The sequence below is a fragment of the Lissotriton helveticus genome, chromosome 3_1, assembly GCF_964261635.1.
Source record: "Lissotriton helveticus chromosome 3_1, aLisHel1.1, whole genome shotgun sequence".
NCBI classification, from domain to species: domain Eukaryota; kingdom Metazoa; phylum Chordata; class Amphibia; order Caudata; family Salamandridae; genus Lissotriton; species Lissotriton helveticus.
Window position 1 is genome coordinate 1,774,917,616 of NC_136061.1, and position 24,755 is coordinate 1,774,942,370.

Here is a 24,755-nt window from a genome sequence, read left to right on the forward strand (position 1 = left end):
GGCAGAGGGCAAGGTCAACCGGCTGGACAGCAACAACAACAGCAGCAGCAGTTGGAGCGGAAACCATTCCAAAAGCGCCAGAGGGGCCGAGGTGGTCAACAGTCTTCCTCCGCGACCAAAGGCCCGGCTGCGTCTAGGCCCTGAGGTGCTACTTCCCCTTCATCCGTTACCCGCTCTGGTGGGGTGAAGCATTCAACATTACCTGGCAGAGTGGAGAAACATTACTCAGGACAAGTGGGTGTTGAATATTGTTTGCAATGTATACAGTCTTCGTTTCCCCAGCCTGCCTTCAGCAATTCCACCGGTCGGCTTGCAGTTCCAACTGCACGAGCTCCAGGCGGAGGCCGATACCCTGTTAAGGAAAAGGGCGATAGAAGACGTCCCTCTGTCTCAAAGGGGAAAGGGTCTTTACTCACGCTTCTTCCTAGTACTGAAGAAGGACAAGAACGAGTTCAGACCCATTCTCGATTTGCGACAAGCAAACAAGTGGATTCACAGGGAAAAGTTTTGCATGCTGTCTTTGCACCAGATTTATCCTCCGCTGCAGAGAGGAGACTGACTGTGCGCGATAGATCTGCAAGATGCGTACTTCCATGTGCCCATTGCACGGAAACATCGGAAGTTCCTGCGCTTCCTCGTCGGCACCAATCACTATCAGTACACTGTACTACCATTTGGACTGAAGTCTGCACCCAGGACTTTTTCGAAATGCATGGCTGTGGTAGCAGCGCACCTGAGAAAGAACAAGGTGTTTGTCTACCCGTACCTGGACGATTGGTTGATCAAAGCCTCCACCTTCCAGGAAGCGCAATTGCACTTCAACAGGACGGCCGTCCTGTTGAACCGTCTGGGGTTGCACATAAATCTGTCCAGGTCTGTCCCAATTCCTGGGCAGTGCCTGCAGTACTGGGGAGCCTCCATCAATACGCTGTCGGCAAGCGTGTCTCCTTCGGAGGAGAGGCGCATATCCATCCTTCGGAAGGCTCAGGCTCTCATAGCTGCTCCATCTACAACAGTGAGGACTGTGTCTTCTCTACTGGGATCGATGGCCTCTTGTATCTTCCTCACTCTGCACGCGCGCCTACACATGAGGCCGCTACAGGAATGTTTGGAGGACCAGTGGGACCAGAGGAAAGGGTGTTGGGACGACCGGATTCAGTGGTCTCTTCATGCCCAACAGTCCCTGAGATGGTGGTGCTCAGCAGAGAATCTCCTCAGTGGGGTTCCTTTCCACAAGGACATCCCGACTCAGACTATCGTTACGGATGCGTCTCTCCTGGGCTGGGGAGCGCATTCAGACCATCTACAGATCCAGGGAACGTGGTCTCCGACAGAGTCCACGTATCACATCAATTTCCTGGAACTCAGAGCTGTTCACTTGGCACTGAAGGCCTTTCATCCGTCCTTCCAGACCAACTCCTTGCTTGTGCAGACGGACAATACGACTACGATGTATTACCTCCACAAGCAGGGGGGCTCGAGATCGTGCACACTGTCACAGGAAGCGCAGGCGATCTGGCACTGGCTGCTAGCCAGAGGACTGACGATAACGGCAACTCATCTGCCAGGTGTGCAGAATGTTCAGGCGGACGCCCTCAGCAGGTTGCTTCATGAAAACCATGAGTGGGTCATAAACGACGAGGTGCTCGACGACATCTTCGCCATGTGGGGCACTCCAGAAGTGGATCTATTCGCCACCGCCGAAAACAGCAAATGCCGCGACTTCGCCTCGAGGTATTACCAGCCGGGGACTCTGGGGAACGCGTTATGGATCAGCTGGTCAAACAGCTTTCTGTACGCTTTTCCACCCATTCCCCTGATTCCGGCGGTGCTCATGAAGCTGGCCCGATCCTGGGCGCGGATGATCCTCATTGCGCCGAAATAGCCCAGGCAGTGGTGGTTCACGGACCTGCTTCACCGGTCGATCCTACCTCATCGGCCGCTGCAGTGTCGGCCAGACCTTCTCACAAAGTTCGGAGGGCAGATGGTGCACCCCAACCTCTCATCGTTGAGTTTGGCGGCATGGCTCCTGAGATAGTGCAATATGGCCACTTGAATCTTCCTGAGGATTGCATGGTCATATTGAAGGAGGCTAAGAGGCCGTCTACTAGGACCTCTTATGCTTACATGTGGAAGAGATTCTGCATCTGGTGCATGTCTAAGAACTATGATCCGACAACCTGCAAGGAGGATGTTATCCTTCCATACCTTCTGCATCTAGCTCAGTCTGGCCTTAATTTCCATTCCATTAAGGTTCATCTGGCTGCATTGACTGCTTACAGAAAATGCCCTTCGCAGGCATCCTTCTTCCAGATTCCTGTGATTAAGGATTTTTTGGAAGGGTTGAAGAAGGTGTTCCCTCCTGTTCTGCTTCCTTCGCCTTCATGGGCACTGAATGTGGTGCTGTCCAGGCTGATGAAGGCACCTTTCGAGCCTATTCAAAAGGCTTCACTGCAGCACCTGTCTTGGAAGGCGGCGTTCCTCGTGGCCATTACATCGGCCCGCAGGGTGAGGGAAATTCAGGCATTGTGTTGCCAGGAACCTTATACTGTATTTCATGCTGCTAAGGTTGTTATGCGTACTCACCCTAAGTTCCTTCCTAAGGTGATTTCTGATTTTCATGTTTATCCGACTATAACTTTACCAACATTTTTCCAGAATCCTTCCACTCCAGCGGAACGGTCTCTTCATTCCCTGGATGTCAGAAGGGTGTTGAAATTCTATCTGGATAAGACCAAGGGTATTCGTAGATCCGACCAATTGTTTGTCAACTATGGGTCGGTTAGGACTGGTCTGGCTACTTCGAAACAGTCCATCTCTAGGTGGATTGTGTCATGTATCCAGCTCTGTTATCAGAAAGCGAATAAGACCTTAGGGGGTAAGCCTAAGGCTCATTCTACCAGGGGCAAAGCAGCTACAACAGCTTTGCTTCGAAATGTTCCCATTGCAGAGATCTGCAGGGCGGCCACTTGGAAGTTGGTCCACACCTTTGCTAAGCATTACTGTCTGGATTCTGATGCCAGAGCAAATGCTCAGGTTGGGCAGGCTTCGCTGCGGAATCTGTTCGCACAATAGTGGTGTTGTCTGTTTCTCCACCGCCGGTTGTTTTTTGGATGGGCTTGCCATTCTATTCACTAGATTATGACTATACACAGAGATCCCCTACTACAAAAGGAGTAGTTTCTTACCTGTAACTCCAGTTCCATGGTAGGATTATCTCTGTTATAGTCATAAGCGCCCGCCCTCCTCTCCGGTGGAGAAAATGATACTGTGATATATGTTACAGGCCTTGCTTTATGCAGCTTCAAAAAGAACTGAAAGTAAAAGGAGTGGGTTGTGCATGCTGGGATACCGAGGGTCTCTAGAGAGTCCCTTAAAGGCATGGTATCCCTTTTTCAGACACATAATGGCAGCCTATGGAGGCTTGTCTTTCCATCCCTTCCTCTCTATCATTTCAAGGACTTGGTGAGGGGAGGAAAGTTTCTCTAAAGGGGGGAAACGTGACAGATTGTGTTAAATGTGTTGGTAGTATCCTTGGCATTTCTAGTTGAAGTACTGGGCAGTGTAGCCTTGTAGGTACAGGCTGCATTATTGTCTTTAATTTTCTCTTAAGTGTCTATGCAGGACTGCAATGAAGACAGTTTAAGAGATTATTTTTGATTACTCCGGGGCCCACGCACATGGTCGGGACTATTCACTAGATTATGACTATAACAGAGATACCCCTACTACAGAACTAGAGTTACAGGTAAGAAACTACTCCTTCTCACTGCGGGGGGGGGCTGTAGCTATTTGGTTAACCCTTGTACTCTGCTGAAGCTTGTTGTTGGGGGGCGTCTAGGCTCACTGGTAATATATGCTTACAGCAGTCTGGCAAGGCCCCTTATTTACCCTCGTTGTCAGGGCTGTAACCGAAGGCTCAGGCAGTGAGTACTGAGCAGTCTGGTCTACAGCATCCTCTCCTGGCGTTTTCCCAATGCTTTGTACTACATTGCAGGTATACCTTCTCAGCTTAGATGGCAGGTATCCCCCCCCTAATTTGTGGAGGTAGTGTGGTCCTTCGGCAGTCTGGCACCCAGTCAGGTCTGATATTTCTCCTTACTAGCGTGGCTCGGGATCCTGGCCTGGCGAAGGTCAGGTTTCCTTGTCTATTCAGCGCTTGTTTATGTGCAGCGCTCTACGTGTATGTCTGGAGGCCAGGTGTCTGTATAATTAGTTTATGCGCCTCGGGGTTGCAGCACACATTCCCCGTCTGTGCTCAGTGTGAGGCAGCCTTTTTTACAGCACGGGTGCGCCCGAGCCCCCTCCCGCCCGCACTCCTAGCGGCCCAACAACACGCGATGGCCGCAGAGCCGGACCCACTGCCGCTCTCCTCCCCAACCGAGGCAGGCAGCGCCAGGCTCCGAATACTCCCACAGTGCGGGGCTCACCTTCCAAAGCCTCCGGTCACCGTCCAAAGGTCCCCGCCGGGCGCTCCGGCAAACGCCGAGTCAAGGCCGCCTCCGGGGCCGCCGTGCGTGCTTTGCGTCTCGGCCTGCCACGTTACTGCAGGTCGGCGCTCAGGTCTCAGTTGTGCGCTGTCAGGAACCAGGGTCTCGGTCTTATTTACAACGCATCCGAGCCACAGAGATCGCCGATTCCAGGTAACGATGGGGTCACATTTACTTGCATCTTACCGGCGCACCTTTGTGGGCAAAAATGGCTTAGATGTGTAGGATTTTTGGAGGATTTATCCAGGCAGCAGCAGGGAGCTCGCCTAAAGCGCGGCCATCTCGTTGCGCGGCAAGCTCCGCCCCCAAGTCCTATACATAATTGCATACGATGAACAGTTCTCTCCAGAAGACCCCTGTAGATTCATCACACACAATGGGACTCATGTCTGTATGCGCCCAACTTGCAACACGGTCATGGAGACTTAAAACACCTCTGTCCCCTTCTGACCAGGAGGTGTATGTGCTCTGGGGTTGGTTGATAGTATGGATGGTATGATAGAGTATGAACGTGGATATGACTGAGTAGTAAGAGAGTGTGATGAATCTATAGGGGTCTTATGGGGAGATCTGTTCAGTGTATGCTATTATGTATAGGACTTGTTGTCTGTTTATGAAATTTATAATGTATAAAGGAAAAAGATGTTTTCAATGACATGTATGGCTTTTTACTTTTTTTTGATATTATGAATGAAAATAAGAATAAAATTCAGAAAATGAATACAAATATTATTTGATTAATTGATGTTGTATATATTACATCTCAGAGTGTACGATGACAGTCCAGCGGAGCAGATTTAGCCCAAAAACTAAAGAAATAGAGGTCAAGTGGGAGGCTTTTTGATAGATTGTTGGACTCTAAGGCTATTACGATATTCCGCCCTCAGAGGGCAGAATGGTCTAATTTGTAAATCAAAGGCCTCACAGAGCCTGAGGGGGTTAAAATTCCCTTGGGCAGGAGCTATGCTAGCAACCAAGATGGCCGCATAAGCTCCCGGCTCCGCCGACGGCTCATGAATCCTGACTCCCATCCTGATTTCCCACCGGACTCCCGTGCAGCTGAAGTGCGCCTGACTCTAAAGGTGCAATCCCGGAATCTCTAGCTGCTCGGATTGTGAAGATACGTCGTGTGCCATTCTTGGCCTAACTCAGAGTTGAAGCCGGGGCCTCGAGTTCTAACCCGGCCGGGTTGGAGTTGCACAACATCGGCCGCGGGACGTGGGTGGTTCCGGTCTCCTGAAGTGGCATCTTTCCTTTTCGTTTCGGATGGGGACCTGGTGGCAGCTTTCTTTTGCAACTACGGCGGCTTTCCATATCGGCTGCTTGGACCGGGGATCCGCCGCCCGGAAGCCCCGTTGAGCTCCCGGGGTTGATGGGCTTGGTTCCTCGTTGGCGGCGACGGTACTGCGATCGTGCTTGGTAGCACCCACGGTTGTCATCTGCATTGCTTCTGCCTTATGCCCCGGAGAAGTCGACCTCCGGGGCTCTGATACCCGCCCGGTCGCTCACTGAGGGGCGATGGAGCGGGCCGAAATTACACCGTCGCTGCACAATGTAATGGCCGCCATTGGGGAGCTCCGCAAACGAGTCACCGCCACTTTCCAGAGGATGATCGTAACGGTCGATCACATCTGCCGGAGACCGGACTCCGATCCTTTGTTGGTTATGAGCCGGGATGCCTTACCCGCGGCGCAAGCTTTGATTGCTACCGAGGACCCTGGGCGGCTGTCGGACTTGGAAATTTCTCGCGACCCTAAGATGGCGGCGAGCGAGCCCGAAAGTACTGGCTGTGTGTTTGGCCCTCTATCGATGCCGCCAGGGATGGATGTGACTATTTCTATACCTCAGTTTGTCTTCTCCACAGACTATCGGATTTATACCTTGCCTCTTTCAGAGAATGCTCAAAAACGCTGTGCTGACTTATCGTTGTTGGGCAGTGGACCTGGTTTGACTTTTGAACTTTGTCAGCGTTTATCCTGGTATCACTCCTTCTGTGGTGTCTTTGATCCGTTTCTGTCTTTGGATGCTCTTGTTGTGATGGCGGTTCGAATGGTCAGGGCTCGCATGAAGACTCGTAGCGGCCTGATAGTATTTGATGGGGTCTGCGTAATTGATCGTCGGGGCCAGGGCTGACTTTCCTATGTCTTCTTTTGGCTCAGACGGGTGGTGTCTGTGGGAGCGAGGGCTAGACGGGATTCTGATTGTCTGAGTATTGTGTAACTGCTATGTTCGAAACGGGATTTGCTACCTCTGTGATGCCGGGGGCCGGGCGGGATGGTCCATTTTTTGTTTGTGGCTCCCCTATTGAGTTTTATTGCTATAACTTGCTCAATGCTGCGATAGGGGATGTCCGCCTCTGGTGGGGAGATGGGAATCTGGGAGCCCGTATCGTTTTGTACCTTTTTCCTCCTCCAGCTTTTCCCTTCCTTGGGGTGTAGTTTAGTGGGCGACAGGCACGCTGCTAGTGGGGTTAGGTCGTAGCCATCGGCAGGGGTGTAGGGTGGGGGGTTGTGGGGGGGGGTTTATTTATCCTTTATTTTTTTCTATGACCTTCCTATTCCCTTTTCCTCTCTTCACAAGAACTGTGGCATATTCTCCTGATCTTTTGTCCATCATATCTGAGTGTCATATGTTCAAGTCGTATATCCTGTATTTCTGGTGGGCGGGTGCTGTTGCGATGTACTTGTGGTCATTTGCATCTTACTGTTCTGCTTCAGCTTTAAGCTGGTACTGATCCTTTTTTCGGTGCCTATGATCGTAGTGTATTTCTTCGACTTATTTGCCCGTCCCCAGCTGGAATGTATTTCCCCTAATGACACCTGATGTGTATATTTCTTTCTTGTGTTATATTCAATAAAAATAAATATAAAAAAAAAAAAATTCCCTTGGGCTTCGTTAGACCTTTGTTCACAGCAACAGCTGTGAACAAACATTGGAATGTTGATGCTCCGGGCTTTTACTGGCCTTTAGAAGACCGGAGCCCTCCACTGTCTTCAATTAGCGCTCCACATTCCAACGTTCAAATTAGAGTTCAATCGTAAGTAAACATCTCCAAACACCTCCAAGAAATGCTAAAAACGGTAAAATACCCCAGCTGAATTTCCTCAACCATATAGTATTGAGAAGAAACTTCAGCTGGTGGAAATTACTCCATATTTAAAGTTTAGCCCAGATATTGGAGGATCTGCCATTACTTCCGCCCTGTAAATCAGACTCTTTGTCTTTATTGTTCCCCATGGTGCTGCAGCTTCCCCACAAACAAGTATTCTGTGTTTTGCTCTGCAGAAAGAAGGGCCGGCTCTAGGGCGGTGCGACCTTTCCACCGCACCGAGTGCTGACTTCGGGTGGAGGCACCTGTTTGCAAGTATATTATGACTTTAATAGCACTGCTGCCACGTTCCTGGCCTCCAGCAAATTTCAGTTAACAATAAAAAATAAAAATGTCAAGATGACTCTGATGATTAATGTTCTTCCTAGTGAGAGATCAGAGGTTTGTCTAGTGAAAGTTTTGACTCATGGAGGTTTGGATTCATCGTAAGGTAGCATAGAGGGTTAATATACCTGCTGCAAAGTACATGTGCAATGCAGATCACAAAGTGAATATAATGTAATTAGGTCAGTGGATTACTGCTTTTGTCAGAGACTACCTATTAATTGCAGTTTATAAGTTAAAATCCTAACATAGAACAGTGAGCTATTAACTATCAACAACGAATTGCATGCAAACTGCAAGGTATAGATTAGGGTGTTATATTTTTTCCCTAGTCTTTCATTTTCCTAATATTGAAACAAGCATTAAAAATGCAATAGGTCTCGCCTTTCATTAAGTGAAAGCCATTTGCTTTGCTATACAATACCATTAGCAAAGCAAATGGCTTTAACTTAATCAAAGGCGAGACCTATTGCATTTTCAATGCTTCTTCTTTCATTGTAAGCAAGCATTCATATTTTTATAAAACTTACCGCCAGGTGCGCTGTAGTGCCTTTAAATGCATATGAATTTGCTAAGTACATTGACGAAAAGCCATTGGAGGCTAGTAGGCAATGAGGTGGCGGGGTGAGTGGAGAATATTTTTTTTTAAACGCACTCACGTTTTCGACCAGCTACATCTCTCCTTCGCTTCTCTGCTCTCCCTGACTCCAGCCCGAAAGGTGCTGCAAGAAGCACCAGAGCAAACAGGCTCCCCCGAACCAATCACAACGCTGCAATACAGCGTTACGATTTGTCTGAGCACCGTGCATCGGTGCTCAGATTGGTACAGGGAGCCTGTGCATATTCCCTCCCAGGCAGTCCATTACAGGAAATATGCAAAGTGTGCATGACTGCTTGGCTGGCCAAGCAGTCATGCACATTTAGTACACTTAGTGTGCATAGTCCACTCCTCCTCTCTGAGCCACCATCCCCTTCCCGCCCTAACCCAGCCCTTCAGCAACCAAAAATAAAATGAAAACAAAGTTCAGTTATCATTTTATTTTTCCCTTTTTCACTGCTCTAAGAGCAGTGGGGTGACGCTCCTCCGCCTTAGCGGAGGAGCTGCTACTGTGAAAAGCTTTTGATTTTCAGAGAGACACATTTAGGAGTCATGCCACTAGAGGCAGGGTTTAAGCAATACAGAGACAGTACAAACTGAGGTAAGCTTATGCCCTGAATGCAAGTGAATGGACCCCTGTGTGGCAAGATGATGGTTCAAGCTAGAAAGCGATGTGCACACGTATCTTATGAGGGCTATTGTTGGTGAGATACATCTGTTGGGAGAGGTCTGCACTGTATGCTTCTCCAAATGCCCAAATGAAACATGGCAGACTGTGGTGAGATTATGGATCAAATAAAGCCCAGACGGGACAAGCAAGGCTTGGAAAGCGGCCAGGTTTTCAGCAACTTGTGTAGAAGTGCTCTTCTAATATTGATGCTCTGATTCCATTTATTCTCCCAGAGAAAACAATCCCTTGTGTATTCAATAAGTCTTACCGTTAAAATGCAAGGGCTAAGCAACTGGCTTTGTTAATGGCTGTTTGTAATGCATAGTGAATATATATCAAACTGTGCATTGGTGGGTCGCAAGCAGAGGCACTGGTGGTAATTTTAGAATGTTTTGATTCTGTGATAAAAACTTGCTTCTAGCCACCAATGAGTCATCTATACTACTATTATAAAGAGAGAACACAAACCTTTGAGCCAGATAAACTCGAAAAGTACACCACCAATCAAAACACCCAAGACATCTTTGAAAACCTCAGGGCAAGCAGAAGGACATAGGCTATTAAAAATAAAAAATATACGTTGTTTAAAAAATTTCGAAATAAAAATAAAGTAGTCCCTTGCAAGTAGCGCCGGCCGCGACGTCTGCGTGATGACATCATTTGCGTTTGCGCTCCCTGGCAACACTTCCTGAAATGGCGCCGAAGATCGCGACCTGCTGGGAGGACTGCCACGGCCCTGCTTGCTGCTGGGCGAAGTGGCGGCCTGTGCGGGCGGGGCGCCTGGAGCGGGACCGGCGGCTGAGGTAAGGATCAGGCTCTCCGGGACACGGGCGGGAGGGGGCCGGGGCGGGAGGGGGCTCGGGGCGGGAGGGGGCTCGGGGCGGGAGGGAGGGGGCCGGAGGGGGCCGGGGGCGGGAGTGCACGCAAGCCTCAAATGCTGCCCCCAGCCCCTTTCTGCCCCAGGCAACGCTGGGGCGGGCTGCTAGTGACGTATAAATGGGTGTGCATTTTAAAAAGTGTTTTTTGAAAGAAAAAGCATTCCAAGATGGCCACTAGGGCATGCGCCTATGTTGTAGCAGCACAACACATGCATGTGAGACTTAACACACTGGCAGCTATTTTGTCTTTTTTTAGTAGGTCTTATTTACTGTTCCACGATGCCAGATGAATACTTTTTAATAGTAAGCACAATTAGTTAAAAAGTATAGGCCGGAGTGCTAAAATAAAGGACAGAGCAGGCCGATGGAAGTGGCGTAAATACAAAAAAAATTGGGTTGAAAGCAAATTTTAATATGGGGATTGCATGGGGCAGAAGAAAACTTGTAAGGAAATGGGGAGGGTGTGATAAGTAATGGGAAGGGAAAAGGGTGGCAGAGCAACAGTCAGTTGGGAGATAGCAACAAGCGCAGTGGAAAAGGGGTCAGAAATGTTAAACAAACCAAACACATAAAAGAAAAAGAAGAAAAAATCAGAACCGTGGAGTTTGAAAGAAAATGAAAAATGTAGCTCACTGATTATAAGCGGTGGAAGGATACAACTCATTTGATCAGAAAAACTGTAAAACAGCTCTGCTTGAGGGATGGGCCAAGCACAAGAAGAGGAAAGAAAGCAATTGAAAGCAGTGGCCTGAACCAAAATCCTCTCCAAGTATTGGTAATGTCCAAAATGGTTTTTTTGACATCCGGCAGCTAAAGCAGACTGTAGGAGAGAGCTCGGAACAACTATGGTTCACTGTGGAAATATTTGAATGCATTCTAAATAGCAGGCCTAAGACTGCTCCAAATGTATACAAAGCATCTCTTGCATTTGGACCCTAGGCTCCGGACATGTTTACTGGTTTTCCCTTGCTATATATACTTTTTGTTCTCCTAGAAGCATGAGCACCTATGGGAAGGAGTTGACCGTGCCAAGAACTCTACACGTGTGTCAGCTTTGGGCACACAAATAAGCCTTCCTTTGTATTGAGGAGGTCACATGAGAAATTACACCGCGGAGAAACCTCCTGCTTACCAGAAATTCTCTCTGACCCGCGCTAAAATCGCATGATCTCAGAGTACTGTGACTTCCAATTCTCTCCCTGCCCTGATTCCTCGATGTAATGGACCAAAGACCCCGATTTCTACATCAGGTCTCCTTTTTCCCCGAATGCCCCCGCCACATAACTCTTCTTGCTCCCTCCTTCGCGGTTAGACATCTGTAAATTCAGTTAATTTGTCTGATATCACACAGTATGTCACTGTGAAACTTTGTAGGCAACTAAAGTGCTACAAACTCCTAACCCGGTGCATTAACCCCATTACCGGTGGCGATCATAACAAGCATTTACAATGCAATGGTCTCTGCATTATTAAAGGTAGAGCTATTGGCATTGCTCATGAATTTTTTTTTTTTAAATCATAAATAAATGGCATTGTCATTTATATTGCCAATAGCTTAATCTTTAAATAAATGGCATTGTCATTTACAATGCCAATAGCTTAAATGCTCGCAAATGCATGACCTATTGCATTTACACCCACACAGAGCCACACACACAAAGCCACCCACACACACATACAGAGCCACCCACACAGAGTCATTCACATAGAGCCACCTACACAGAGCCACCCTCACACAGACAGAGCCACCCACACATAGAGCCACCTACATAAAAAGCTATCCACACAGAGCCAAACACACACACAGAGCCACACACACACACAGAGCCACACACACACAGAGCCACACACACACACACAGAGCCACACACACACACACATAGCCACACACACACAGAGCCACACACACACACAGAGCCACACACACACACAGAGCCACACACACGCACACACACAGAGCCACACACACACACACAGAGCCACACATACACACACACAGAGCCACACACAGACAGAGCCACTTATGATCCAAGCTTCTGCTAACTGAAGGCATAATGCCATCACTGATAGATATATGTAATGACCATATGGCTAGGCCCTCCTCATTAAGCCTCGAGTCTCACCCCTAAAGTATGAAATCAAGGCAGTGTTCCTGAGTTAAAGTATAGCCCATCTCCCCCTTGGAAATACATACACACGGTAGCCGTTCAGGCAAGAGACATTATACCCGACACAATTAATCAAAGACTAGAAAATCCAGGCATCAAGCAAAACAAAGCAACATGTTCCCTAAGTAGGCTTACTGGTATAAGACTCTCAGCAGGTCTGCAAGAGCCAAGACGTCACGGCAGGAAGGATGGGGGACGAATAGCTTCACCGGGCCAGTTTAAATACTCCTGGCTGATGAAATGAAAATGCGAGTAGTTGTGTGCCAACACAAAATGTCTCCTTTCGACATTCTATCTAGGCTGCACTTCATGGCGGCCATCTTGTAATAGCAATGTCATCCTATAGCGAACAATTGATGAAAAACGGAGTCTCATATAATAGTCAAATCCAGAATACCCAGGGCATATCTAGTTCAATAGAGACACCCGAAAGAATTGACGGGCATAAAATCATTTACGATGTGTTCGTATATAGCCCCTACATGATTAACTATCTAATCATAAATAAAATAAGTATAAGTACAATACGAAGAAAATGCTTTATAACGCAAGAGATAAGTCCCTAGAACAATTTACAAGGCGGTCAGACATATTTGACAGCCCCTCAAAATTCAGATTAAAATCGTGGCGGCCATCTTGTAAAGGGGTATCTAGACAAAGACTCAAAATTCAGATGAAAATCGTGGCGGCCAGCTTGTAAAGGGGTATCTAGACTGAACAATATATTAATGAGACAAAGGAACTTCAATACGCTACTGGGGCGATAAGGGTCGACGGGAGTATAAAACAGAAGCGGAGCGGCCATCTTAAAATGGGGTACCTAGGACAAGCTTCGAGATGTTGTGCAAAGGTCATATTCTTGAGAAGACTGATTTAAATACAATCCTACGACAAATCAGACCAGAAAAAATGCAAGACAAAGTTCTATGTCCAGAGACAACAACATGACTCAAAATTGTTGCACAGAGATTGCTCTCAGCGTGGGTGATGGCGCGGCTCCGATGGAGAGGACGAGAAACAGGCAGCCGAGAATTAGCGCCGGCAAATGAAAGCCCAGCCACAGAGGGCACGCCCACTGAAAGAGATAAAGGAAAGGAAAATAAAGAGAATGATAGGGAAACAGGCGGGAGCCAATCCCATATGTGAATTGATTGACAAATCCTTTTTTTAGGTCTAGTGTTAGCCTATCATGCCATCCAGCTTTACTACAGTTATATCTGTATAATATACTTATTGGGGTGTTCATACAGTTTTCTTCATTCATTGATCTATTGTTGTGGCATTTGCATGTTCTTCCTCCCACTACAGCAGTAGGCAGTGGGTCAGCCTACTTCAGTACTTCAGCCGTTGGCTGAGTAGCGACCTTCAGCCGCTCCACAAGGAACACATCCACACAAATTGGGTTCTCTCGAGTACCAGGAACCACAATAGGAAAGGGTGCTTTACAAGGCCAGAACAATATTTCTGCTTTTTACCAATTTTTATATTGGTTAGGGCCCAGCCACAGATCACAAATAACATTTTAAAAAGATCATGATAAAATAAAACAAGAAATGGCTGCACCAAAAGAATGGACGCCAATGCCAGGCCATTGACTTTGCCCATGCTTCTTTTCTTTTTCTTTTTTTTTTACATTTTTGTTCTCGTAGTTTTGGTTTCTGCCTCAGAATTGCAGTACTACCACTTAAATACTAGCACCATGAACATGCAGCATTGGATGTGATAGTCTTACCTGAAGTAGATATGGTGAGAAATTAGGAAGTCACTGTAATATTTTTACCTTTGAGGAAAGTATTGCCAGAGACCACAGCCTCCAAGCATCCACACGCACACACCACAGCCTCCAAGCATCCACACGCACACACCACAGCCTCCAAGCATTACACCTACACGCACACACCACACACCACAGCCTCCAAGCATCAACACGCACATACCACAGCCTCCAAGCATCCACACGCACACACACCACAGCCTCCAAGCATCCAGTGCTTAACCCTGTAGATGATGGTAAACTAGTGATTGAACGTTGACTGAGATAAATATTTAGGAGACCAGGTCGCGCTATCACTCCCGTGACCCAACAAAGGACTATTTAAAAGATGCCAAAAAGTTCATCTTATTGCCATTTTAACATACTTCAATAAAAGAGTAAACCGTTATATTCTTGCCAAAGGGCGAATCCAACCGATTTACGTTTTCCCTTTACTCTGCCTAATTGTCTGTGTTACTAAAGGTTCATGTTTACAACTTTGAACGTTATGGGACTAAACAGCAACAACAAAAGTGATTTGCTTATCCCTACTTCCCTGGAAAACTCACACATGAAAAGCTCAGAGCAAGCCCTCTGCCCCTGTTTGACTATTGTGCTAGGCGGACTTGTGTCCCCGGTGTCCCGCCCTGCACTCCTCCTCCCCCAAGTAACAGCACTCTTCCTGCACAGCGCCCGGCCGGGAGGCGGCCTGTCTCCCCTGTTTCCTTTCCCTTTGCCCTAGGCGCTTGCACGGCAGGGAGGGAGGAGGCTTAGCCGAGCTGGGGCTCCGTGAGTTCGGGACAGCGTGGGCCAGAGTGGCGGCTGCTTGCTGAACAGCCTGGCGGACACAAGTGAGTGCGAGCGATGCGGCGATGCGTTCAAGTGGGACTTATCTAACGTCGCAGACCGTCGCGTGGCTTGGAATTGTCCCGGGCCAACGGTTGGTGCGCAAGACGGACTCTAAATAACCACACCTAATACAAGGACTAAAACGTGGTGATAGAGAGAGGACTGCGCTAAGATATCCTACGGCGCCATGTTAAAAAATTCGGAAGCAGCCTAATCATACAAAAGCAAAAAAACAGACTTAGACTAAAATAAATATTAGAATGGTCCGATGTAAGCCGCAGCAATTTACGTCCGACTGCTAACCAAAAGATCGATCAAAAAGGCCCCACGAGCGCTATAGTCCGAAAGAACTCGTTTATTTATTTATTTTTACGGAGATCCATATGTGCACAATAAATGAACATGTAGAGATGAATATGTGTCTGGAATATGTGACTGTAACAGCAAACTCCAGTGCCTGGGAGGGAACAGACTGCCATGACACTAGCATCTTTCTCCGAGGCGAGGCAGAAATGCCTCGGAGAAAGCACCGTAATTTTCTGCTTCGGGGGCTTGGTTTTCTTTCTCTCCTCTTCCCATTGGCTGGAAGATAAAATTCCAGCCAATGGGAAGAGGAGAGAAAGTAAATAGAAAGAAGCTTAAAAAACACCCCCGAATCCTAAAAAGATGGGGCTTGAACCGAGTGACGCCCCTCTCCTCAAATGGCTGGCCTCCGTTTAGGAAGCCAGCCAATGGAGAAGAGGGGCGGGTTCCAAGTCCCCTCTAAGAAACATTAAATCTTGGGCTCCGCCCTCTGCTACGCAGTGCGACGGTCCTCGACCTAATAAAAACGAGTCGAGGAGTGGTTATGCCGTTTCAGTTAGGACTGCCAGAAGGCTCTATCAAGATTAACTTCACGCAGTGGAATGAATGGTGCACAAGGCAGCATTCATCCGCTGAGCCATTCGTGAAAGTGCCGTGCATTACCGCGCACATCTCCGCGAAAAGGACGTGTTCCGAAAAGACCTCAGGCAAATGTTATTTATGAGAAAAATCAACACAAGGACTGGGAATCACTTTCCAAACCAATACCGCCTGAATGGATCCTTTACACATTGATTTCATAACACAGTGGCAGAAAAATGCCAGAACGCGCTGACATCTCAGCATGAAGAAACTCGCTGCTGGTACCCGAGTTACAGATATTCGCAGCACTTGCATTAATCAGGACAGGGATAGAGCTTGGCTGGTTCTACAAGCTTACATTAACATGCTGCTTTAATCACAAACCTCGGAAGCAGGGCTCTGTAATCGCCACCCTCGCTCTCCCCCCACAATCGCATGTCTGCCTGGCAGCTTACAGCACAACATAATGAAGCAGCACATCCATGTTAAGCCTCTCACTTTCCTCTGCTCTGCTTTAGATGTTTCCTCTTCATTCATTACATTGTTATGCGCATTACTACCGTATTAACAATTGGCAGAAACAAGCGCGAACCATTGTGACAGCATGCTGCCTCCCACTGTGCAGTGGACACTCAACCTGGCAGTGGCATAGCAAGTGAGAAGTACCCCACCCCAACCCTCCTTCCTCGGGTTTGATAGTAAAATCCCAGCCACTAATAGGGAGTAAAGTGGGTCCGCGGTATGCTTGGTTCCGGTGCCACTGAACCCGCTGCACTATTGAAAGCTGCGCCCTTTGCACACAGTTGTAACGTAACCCCGGTCCTTCAGAGGAGCTCGTTTCGCTACCTCATACACAAGAACCCATGTCATGCCCCCATTAGTAATTACCGGTGTCACTGGATAGGAGTGAATAAAAAGTTTTACTTACAGGCACGCCTCGGGTTCCTCTCGCCAGACCCAGGAGTTGACATGGCTGCAAGGAGTGAAGGATGGCCTCAACCTCCTGTCACACCCTCCGCTACACAGCAGCCCATAAGCCGTACATCTTCTGTGCTGTGAAACAAAAGGAAGACGGCGAGCCACAGGCGGCCCCTGAGACTCCCGGCTCAGCCTCAAGGGTCCCGGAACGGAGCTCCCTGCTTACGCTGCCTCCACGCAGTCGCGTGCACGAGACCGGGCTCGAGACGCTCTCTCCTAGAGCTCGAAGAGCAATGCCAAGATTCCTGACACACTAGGGTGCATGCACTAGGAACATACCACGCTCGGTCCGAAGACAGGTGTGCCACGATGTATTTTAAAAGAAACTGGATTCTAGAACAAATGTAAAATCAAACGGAGGCCGATAAGCCAGCAACAAACATTCACACTCAGAATGAAACCGAGACACTGCAGACGTGCAGCGCCTTAATATTACACATTTGAGAGGGTTCGTCCATTTGTCTGGGAGGATGCCTGGATCATACAAGTGCATCCGCTATATTCTAACTTGTAATTGGTCCCTCAGCAGCAAGATGTTTAGCAACAATTATTTAACTCAGGGGGACACCAACTAAAGAGTAGCACCTTCCACCGGCACATTCGTTTTTTAAATACAGCACAAAAAGCGAAGTATCAGAACATCTAATTCTCTCTACAACACTGCAACTCAAAGAATATCACAAGCTGGCAATACAGAAAAGCACACCTCAAGGAGGCTTCATGAATGCTCCATGATATGTCTGTATTGCTCATTTAACAAGCACAATCCGCTTTCATTTCCGTTCGTCGCAAAATGATTTCTTGTCTTTATGGGGCCATGTGTTTCAAACACATAAGCCAATAAAGATAAGAAAGCATTTGCGACGATCAGAAATCAGACGAGCCCGTTCAAGTGGGCCGTCTGAAAGAGAGAAAAGTCTATGTCAGGAAAAGCTCTTTCCCAATGGCTGGCCACCGTTTAGCATAAACCGCGATGCCGGCCAATGGGAAAGAGGGGCGGGGCTTAAAGCCCGATACTGAAAGCTCTCTAAATCATTAAATCTCGCCAGCAAGACTGCGCATGTGCACAGCCCACACCAGCCAGGACCTAAAAAGAGTTAATTTGGGTAGAAATCAGTTCTTAATATTAAAGACAACCCCCAACCTTGGTGTTACTCTTTAAATTCTGAGTTTGTGCTGCTCCTGACCAAGCACCCTTAAACTACCAGTAAGGATGGCATGTGAATCCTACCCCTTGTAGTCCTCTGTCTTACGTAACGTTTCCTATACACTGATTTATACACGTATGATTGATTGTCTTTGTGTAATGTGTGTGTGATGTAAAGTGCTCTGACACCCTTCACTTTTATGAGTGACGCTTTAAAACTAATTAAATTTATCTGAGAAAGAGTGGTTATGGAGACTTGAGGGGCACTGTTAAAGGGTGCTAGTGTGGGAATCCAAAGCGGAAGTGGTCATTGGGAGCGCCAAAATACATTGTCGCACCCTGCGCCATCAGTGGTAAAGCCAGCCATGGCAGAGAGCTTTGTCCAGGTCATTACATTAGGTACACCTGCCACATGTGGAGATACATTGTTCTTGACAGATTAAAAGGGTTTTAGGACACGGGGTGTGAGTACATTTTATTACATAAACAAAATCTTGCATAATTCCCAATTATTTACTTTTCCGCATTTCGAGTCATTTTTGGATTTTGGCTTTTTGTGTAGACAGGCGGCTTGAGTAGAAAATGTCTCACTTGAATGTGAAAGAGTATGTGTGTTGCACCTGCATACACTGTACAAGCAAGGTTGACTGTCAGACCTTTGCATCTGTACGGGCAAACACTGAGCCGGTATCTCATATGCCTTTATAATGGGATAGAAAACCTGGTGTGGGTGTCTAATAATCGAGTAGGGAACATTGTGATGCCTTAATATCATAGACAAAATATCAAGGACAAAAGCATTGATAGGTAGATGGATATAGATTTTCTGTACCTAACTCCACATCTAGGTACCTTGAAGATATATCTGTATATCTGTATATCATGAAGGTACGTAGATGCAGAGTTAAGAATAGTAAAGCTAGACTTCCCTATTTGCACTTACTTTTCAACATTTTTGTCTTCAGTATTTTAGCTATGGTATTAAGGTATTACAATAACCTCTACTCAATATTAACAACTACATCTGATATACATTGCAAACTTTGTTCATATGGATGACCACCTATGTATTATATGCATAAAACACAAAATCCCAAGAGATGTATGTGCATTATGCATGGAAAAGTAATTTTTCCTAAGCCTACTCAGCGAGAAAATGTTGTTTCTATACTGTATTGAGTTCAAGTGGGGTACAACTGCCCCATGTGGATCTTTATTGTGTTCACATCTAGCTAAAGCTGTATTCACTATGATGTGATAAGTGACTGTGAGCTGGACCTAGAAGATCAGTGGCAGCTCCTCTGCTAAGGCGGAGGAGCGTCGCCGCACTTCTTTTAAGCAGTGTGAGTAAAGGAAAAATAAAATTATAATAACTTGTTAGTATCATTTTATTGTTTCCCGCTGCTTTGCGGGCGGGTGGGCACGGATGCTCTGCTCTCAGAGCAGTGCATGGGGAGGAGTGGTTTGCCCACTCCAAGTGCGCATGAATGCTTAAACATTCATGCACACTTTGCACGTTCTCCACGCAGGCTGCATTACAGCCTGCACGGAGAACATGCCCAGGCCCCTATTCCCTGGCGGCACTCAGACCAATCACAATGCTGCATTACAGCGTTGTGATTGGTCAAGGGTGCCTGGGTGCTTACCAATCACAATGCTGCATTGCAGCATTGTGATTGGTCAAGGGAGCCTGGGTGTGCTTCCTGGTTACTGTTCGGCAGGAGTCCCACCGAAGGGAGACAGAGCAGAGACGCGGGACGCGGCAACATGGTGAGTGTTTTTTTGTTTATTTTTTTACATTCCCCTCCATCCTACAACCCCTCCACCCCCGATCTGTATGTGGCCGCCACTGTAGAAGATGCTACAAACTGAGGTATCCACAGAGAACCTGAGATCACCAAGGCTTGATAAGAGCCCAAGGAGATCGCAGAACAGATACTAAGAGGGTCACTGAGAAGAGATCAGAGACTAAGTAGAGGTCAACAACTATGATGAAAAAAGAAAGTGATCTTAAATGGCAAGATCAATCAGCAAGTATGGGGGAACTTAGGAAATTAATGAGCAGAAATGAGGGAAAGGTTTATTTACCCCACTCATTCATCCCTTATCTCTTTCTCTTCCTCAGGTATACAAAGTGTGGATGTCGCAGAGATGGCGCTACTCCTTGGGGTGCTTCTCGTCGTTGGCTCTCTTTCGTCAGGTAAAGTAATTGGTTGTGAATGTGCTGGTGTGCTGGTCCAATGAATCAGCATGTGGAAACTCTGGGGATGAGTTAGGACACGTATTGAGCAGGAATCTTCAAACCCAGCTTTCAATGTAGTGAAAACCTGGTGTTGGGGCATCTTGAGGCAATGCTGTTGGAACTTGGGTCATAGAAGATATCTGAAATGCCCTATTTATGAACTGTCAGGCACCTAGCTGTCTCGTCAGGTAGCAGAGCATACTCATTCTGCAAAGGACCAGGGTCTAGGTGTGGAGCTGCTCGGGTGAGGGGAGTGGACATTGTCCAAGAGATAATCATGCTCAAGGCAGGGAGTCGAGTTGTCCAGAGCTACAAAATTGCTTAGAGGGTGGACATGATCAGATTGGCAGGGTGGACATGCTCACATCTTTCACTGTGGTGGTCTTTCTTACTCTCCAAAGTGACTTTTCTCCTTGTTGTATTGGGTGATCTATATCTTCATGGATGTGGTTTTCGGTGATGCTCTCTATGGTTGTCGACATCTTCTTGAGTTGGGTGATCTGTATCTCTCTTTTTGATTGCCACTGTTTCACTTTGATTGGTGGGACAGCTTGTTCAATGAACTTTTATGCCCCCAATTTCCTGCCTCTCTTCCCCTCCAGGTATCTCAGCGGCCCCGGTGCCCTCAGTGACTTGCAGCATGGATGGTATTGTGGTGTCTCTCGATGCCTCTGAGATGACCAGCCAGGGCTACCAGGGTTTTTCGCTTCAGAACAGTCTGGATAGCCAGTGCATTGGATCTGCGGCTGGCAGGGTCTCACTATCCAGTGCTGCCCTCCTGCGTGGAGCATGTGGCCTTCATTTCAGCGTAAGGACTTGTCTCCACCTTCTCCTTGCTTCTCCTTCCTAACCTTTACACCCCTCAACTGACTGCCTGGGCCTTTTTTAATTCAACCTGTCTCAACTGGCTTGGCTAGACGTCCACAGCCACTGCCAGCATAACTATGTGAAATATTCTGACTCTTAATGAAGACTGGGAATACAGTAGTCCACCACTGACCACTATCCCCTTGAACATTTAGATGAGTCTTTTTTGGGTCTGGCTAGAGGAAAGAAATCTCCTTAATCAATGTCTTTTGGTAAAGCAATAAAAAGGAAACTCACCTCACATCAAAGACCGTTGCGGCCCTGTGTAGGCTTTGTCGGGTGGAATGGGGCAGTAGAAGCTACTTCTTCACCAGCCAAACTGTGCTAATTTTCCAGATCTAGAATTCCACCACCATAGGAGGAGCAGTTTTGGAGAAACCACAAAATGTCCGCCAGACAACCATGCAGTGGTGACAGGGTGCAGGGGGCATGGACGTGGGAGGGGATGGGGGTGGGTCCAAAAACAAATGGTTATAAACAAAAACCTTTACCTTTTGACAGTTTCAGTCTCTCCTCTGTAGGAGCTCCCCCTTCCTTGCGAGTCCCGGAAGGAGGAAACACCCAGGTTCCTCTAAGCCAATCACAACAGTACAATGCAGTGTTGTGATTGGTCTGAGCGCCGTGGTTCGGCGCTCAGAGAGGGACAGGGAGCCTGTGCATGTTCCCCACCAGGCTGTGCATTACTCCCTGGTGGGAAAGATGCAAAGTGCGCGTGACTGTTTGGCCAGCCCAAAACGGCCAGCCAAACATTCATGCGCACTTAGAGTGTGCCACCGCTCCTCCCCCAGTGACACCAACCCCGCCCCGCCCTAACCCAGCCACGGAGATACAAAAAAATAAAACAATAATAACTATGTTATTATCATTTAATTGTTTCACTGCTCTGAGAGCAGTGGGGCGACGCTTTTCCACCTTAGCGGAGAAGCTGCGCTTGCAACCATGCCACAGAGACATGCTGTCCAGCCTGCAATTTGTTCAGGTTTCTAAAGAAATCCCAAAAAGTGTAGAGTTTTGTTTTTTGGAAAATAAAAAGCAATGTTCTTACTATTCTTGAAGTTTTCTCCAAGTATGTGTGGGACATTTTTGATTTTTCATGACCAGGACCATTGCAGATTGGAAAAAATATGGCTGACATTCCGACGCCATATCAGCCAATAGTGCAGCACTGGTGAGTTTGCCTTCAATGGCAACCATTCTACCAGGAAGCTATGAGTTCCAATGCAAAGCAATGTGGAGTCGACCAAGGGATGGTGCTCAGACATCTATCAGTTTGTGGCTGATATCCCATTTCTGCCCAGCCCTGTAAGAGTCTTAAGTATCTTATCAGCCTCTCAGAGAGTATTCTTAGTGCCATATGACAATAAGTACGGCGTCGTGGTATTTGGCAAATTGGAATGTATGGAGTGGTACTCGGGTGGCAACTGTATGTTCAAAAGTGGTGGGTGAGGATCCCTTTCTTAACCAGCAGATTTTGAGTCGCTTCTAAAAGCTGATGTTCTGTCTTTACAAATTCGAGTTCTCGTGTTGACTGGTCTGGGGCTATTAAAAATCTGGTCTTCTGCTTGTATGATATGATGCTTTCAGGTCCTTGAATGGGAAAATTTTATCTTTTGTGAAATAACAGTGATGTCTCTCTCGCTCGCTCTGTCTTTTTCTTTATCTGTTTCTCTCTCTCCATCTTGCTCTTATGACCTCTCTTTCTTCTCTGTCCTGTTTCCCTTTCTTTAATTTATACTCTGCTGCCTCTCTCTTGGATTTATTCTTTTCTACTCACATTATCCCTATATGTTTCCATTCGCTTTCACATCCCCCTTTCCTCCTCTGTATACTGTTTATTCTCCCTGACAAATTTCCACTCTCTAACTCCCTCCATCTTGTCTTCTTCCTCTCTACTTTTTTCCTTCTGTTTTACATCTCTCCTCATTTGTGTCCCACCTTGCCTTTCTTCCATTGTTTCTCTTACCCTCTCTCCTCGTCACTTCCCTCTATCCTTCACTTTTTAAGTCTCTTCTGCCCATATTTTATCTCTTCTTCCCCTCTACTCTGTTTTCTCTTTTGAAACTGCCCTCGCCTGTACATCTATATTTTTTTGCAGTCCCTCCTCTTCTCTTTTTCTTCTGCCTTCCATTTTTTCTCCCCGTGTGCATTCTTCCCATGGCCTCCATCTGTTCTTGTTTTCTCTTGTCTCTCTTTTCCCTTACTGTTCTCTACCTCCTCCCTTGCTCTTCCATTACTCTCCTCACATCTCTCCGGTGCGTGCTGTCCTCATCCCTGCTTTGTATTGTTTATTTTTCTCCTCTGATATCTCTTCCCTCATTTCTGTCCCCCTTTGTGTCCTTTCATTGTTCTCGTTCCCTATCTTTACCTGCTCTCTTTCTATTTCCTCGTTTGACCCTCTCAGTGCCCCGCCCCCCTCTCTGCTCCGCATTGATTCTTTCTCTCCTCTGAAATCTTTCCTCACTTCTCTACCATTGGTCTAATCTATTTTCTTTAATTTCTCTCCTTTCCTGCCTTAAACCCTCTCTTTCTTTTCTCTTACTTGCCTCTCTCTCTGTGTCTTGCTCTCCTTCCTTCTCTCAAACCTGTTTCCTCCTCTACCCTGGTAAGTCACCTGTCGTTCTTCTTGCCCTTGACTTCCTATCTTCTTTATGACCCCCTCCCCTCTTTCTGGGCGCACTCCTCTTGTTCTCCTACATGATCTACCCTAGATCCTGCACTCTTTCCCGATATCTTCACCTCATTTCTTTTTTCGTTGCACCCTCTCTCCTCTATAATTAGTTTCTTTCTTCCCATTCCCTCATCTTTCGAATCCCCAACACTTCTCCTGTAAGGCCCCTTCTCCTTCCCACTCTGCTTCATATTTCTTATTTATCTCTTGATATCTGCCCCTCCTTAATCTTCCTCTTGTCTCCCTTTCTTCTCTGTTTATCACCTTTCCTTACATTTGATTTCACCTTCCCTCTTTCTTCATATTCACATCAACTCTTTTTTCTCCTATGTGTTCTCCCCTCTTCTTTCTTCTCTTTATCACAGTCCGCGAATGGCATTGTTACTATGAATGGCACAGTTCACCTCTTGGCTACCAGCCCTAATCCCAATGTGGACATCCCCATCTCGTGCACCTTCGCCTTGAACACATTGAGGTAAGTGTTGAGGGTCCAAATGGGCTATCACTAGGGACAGTCACTGTCTGCCCAACAGTAATGCACATATTCAGTCAATGTATAACTAAGTGAAATAGAAAACCTTCCATGTTCACCTCTTGGCTACCGGCCCTAATCCCAATGTGGACATCCCCATCTCGTGCACCTTCGCCTTGAACACATTGAGGTAAGTGTTGAGGGTCCAAATGGGCTATCACTAGGGACAGTCACTGTCTGCCCAACAGTAATGCACATATTCAGTCAATGTATAACTAAGTGAAATAGAAAACCTTCCATGTTCATATGCAGAAGGTTTACAGCTATTTAGGGCTTGTAGCAGCCAAGAACATGTATATGAAAGTTGAAAAGCTGAACTTCAACCATCTTTGGATGATTCTGTCATATATTGGAAACATGTCATGTTTAATAGAAGGGATGAGTCTGCAAATTATGGGCTTGTCTGGCACAGTCTCAGGGCAACTCTTTCTAAAGGATGGGAGTCTTTATTTGAGGTTATGGAGTCTTTTTTATGATTGTCCCACTTGTGTGTTCTAATGGGTCTCTTTGTTTGGATGTATAATGCTTGTTTAACTGGTGTAATATGTTCTTTAGGAGCAGAGGTTAAAAATGATGTTTTCTATGTATTAATGTCAA

The 24,755-nt window shown here is 47.0% G+C and overlaps 1 protein-coding gene across 1 annotated transcript in view; it reads left to right on the plus strand.

Moving 5' to 3' along the window:
* Positions 1-24,755, plus strand: part of LOC144825139 (uromodulin-like) — a 130,497-nt gene that overhangs the window by 52,645 nt on the left and 53,097 nt on the right. The window contains exons 2-4 of the mRNA XM_078684007.1: positions 19,975-20,049; positions 20,694-20,899; positions 23,992-24,101. Of these exons, the coding sequence (XP_078540133.1) occupies positions 20,001-20,049; positions 20,694-20,899; positions 23,992-24,101 (365 nt within the window). The 5' untranslated portion in view covers positions 19,975-20,000. The remainder of the gene's footprint in view (positions 1-19,974; positions 20,050-20,693; positions 20,900-23,991; positions 24,102-24,755) is intronic.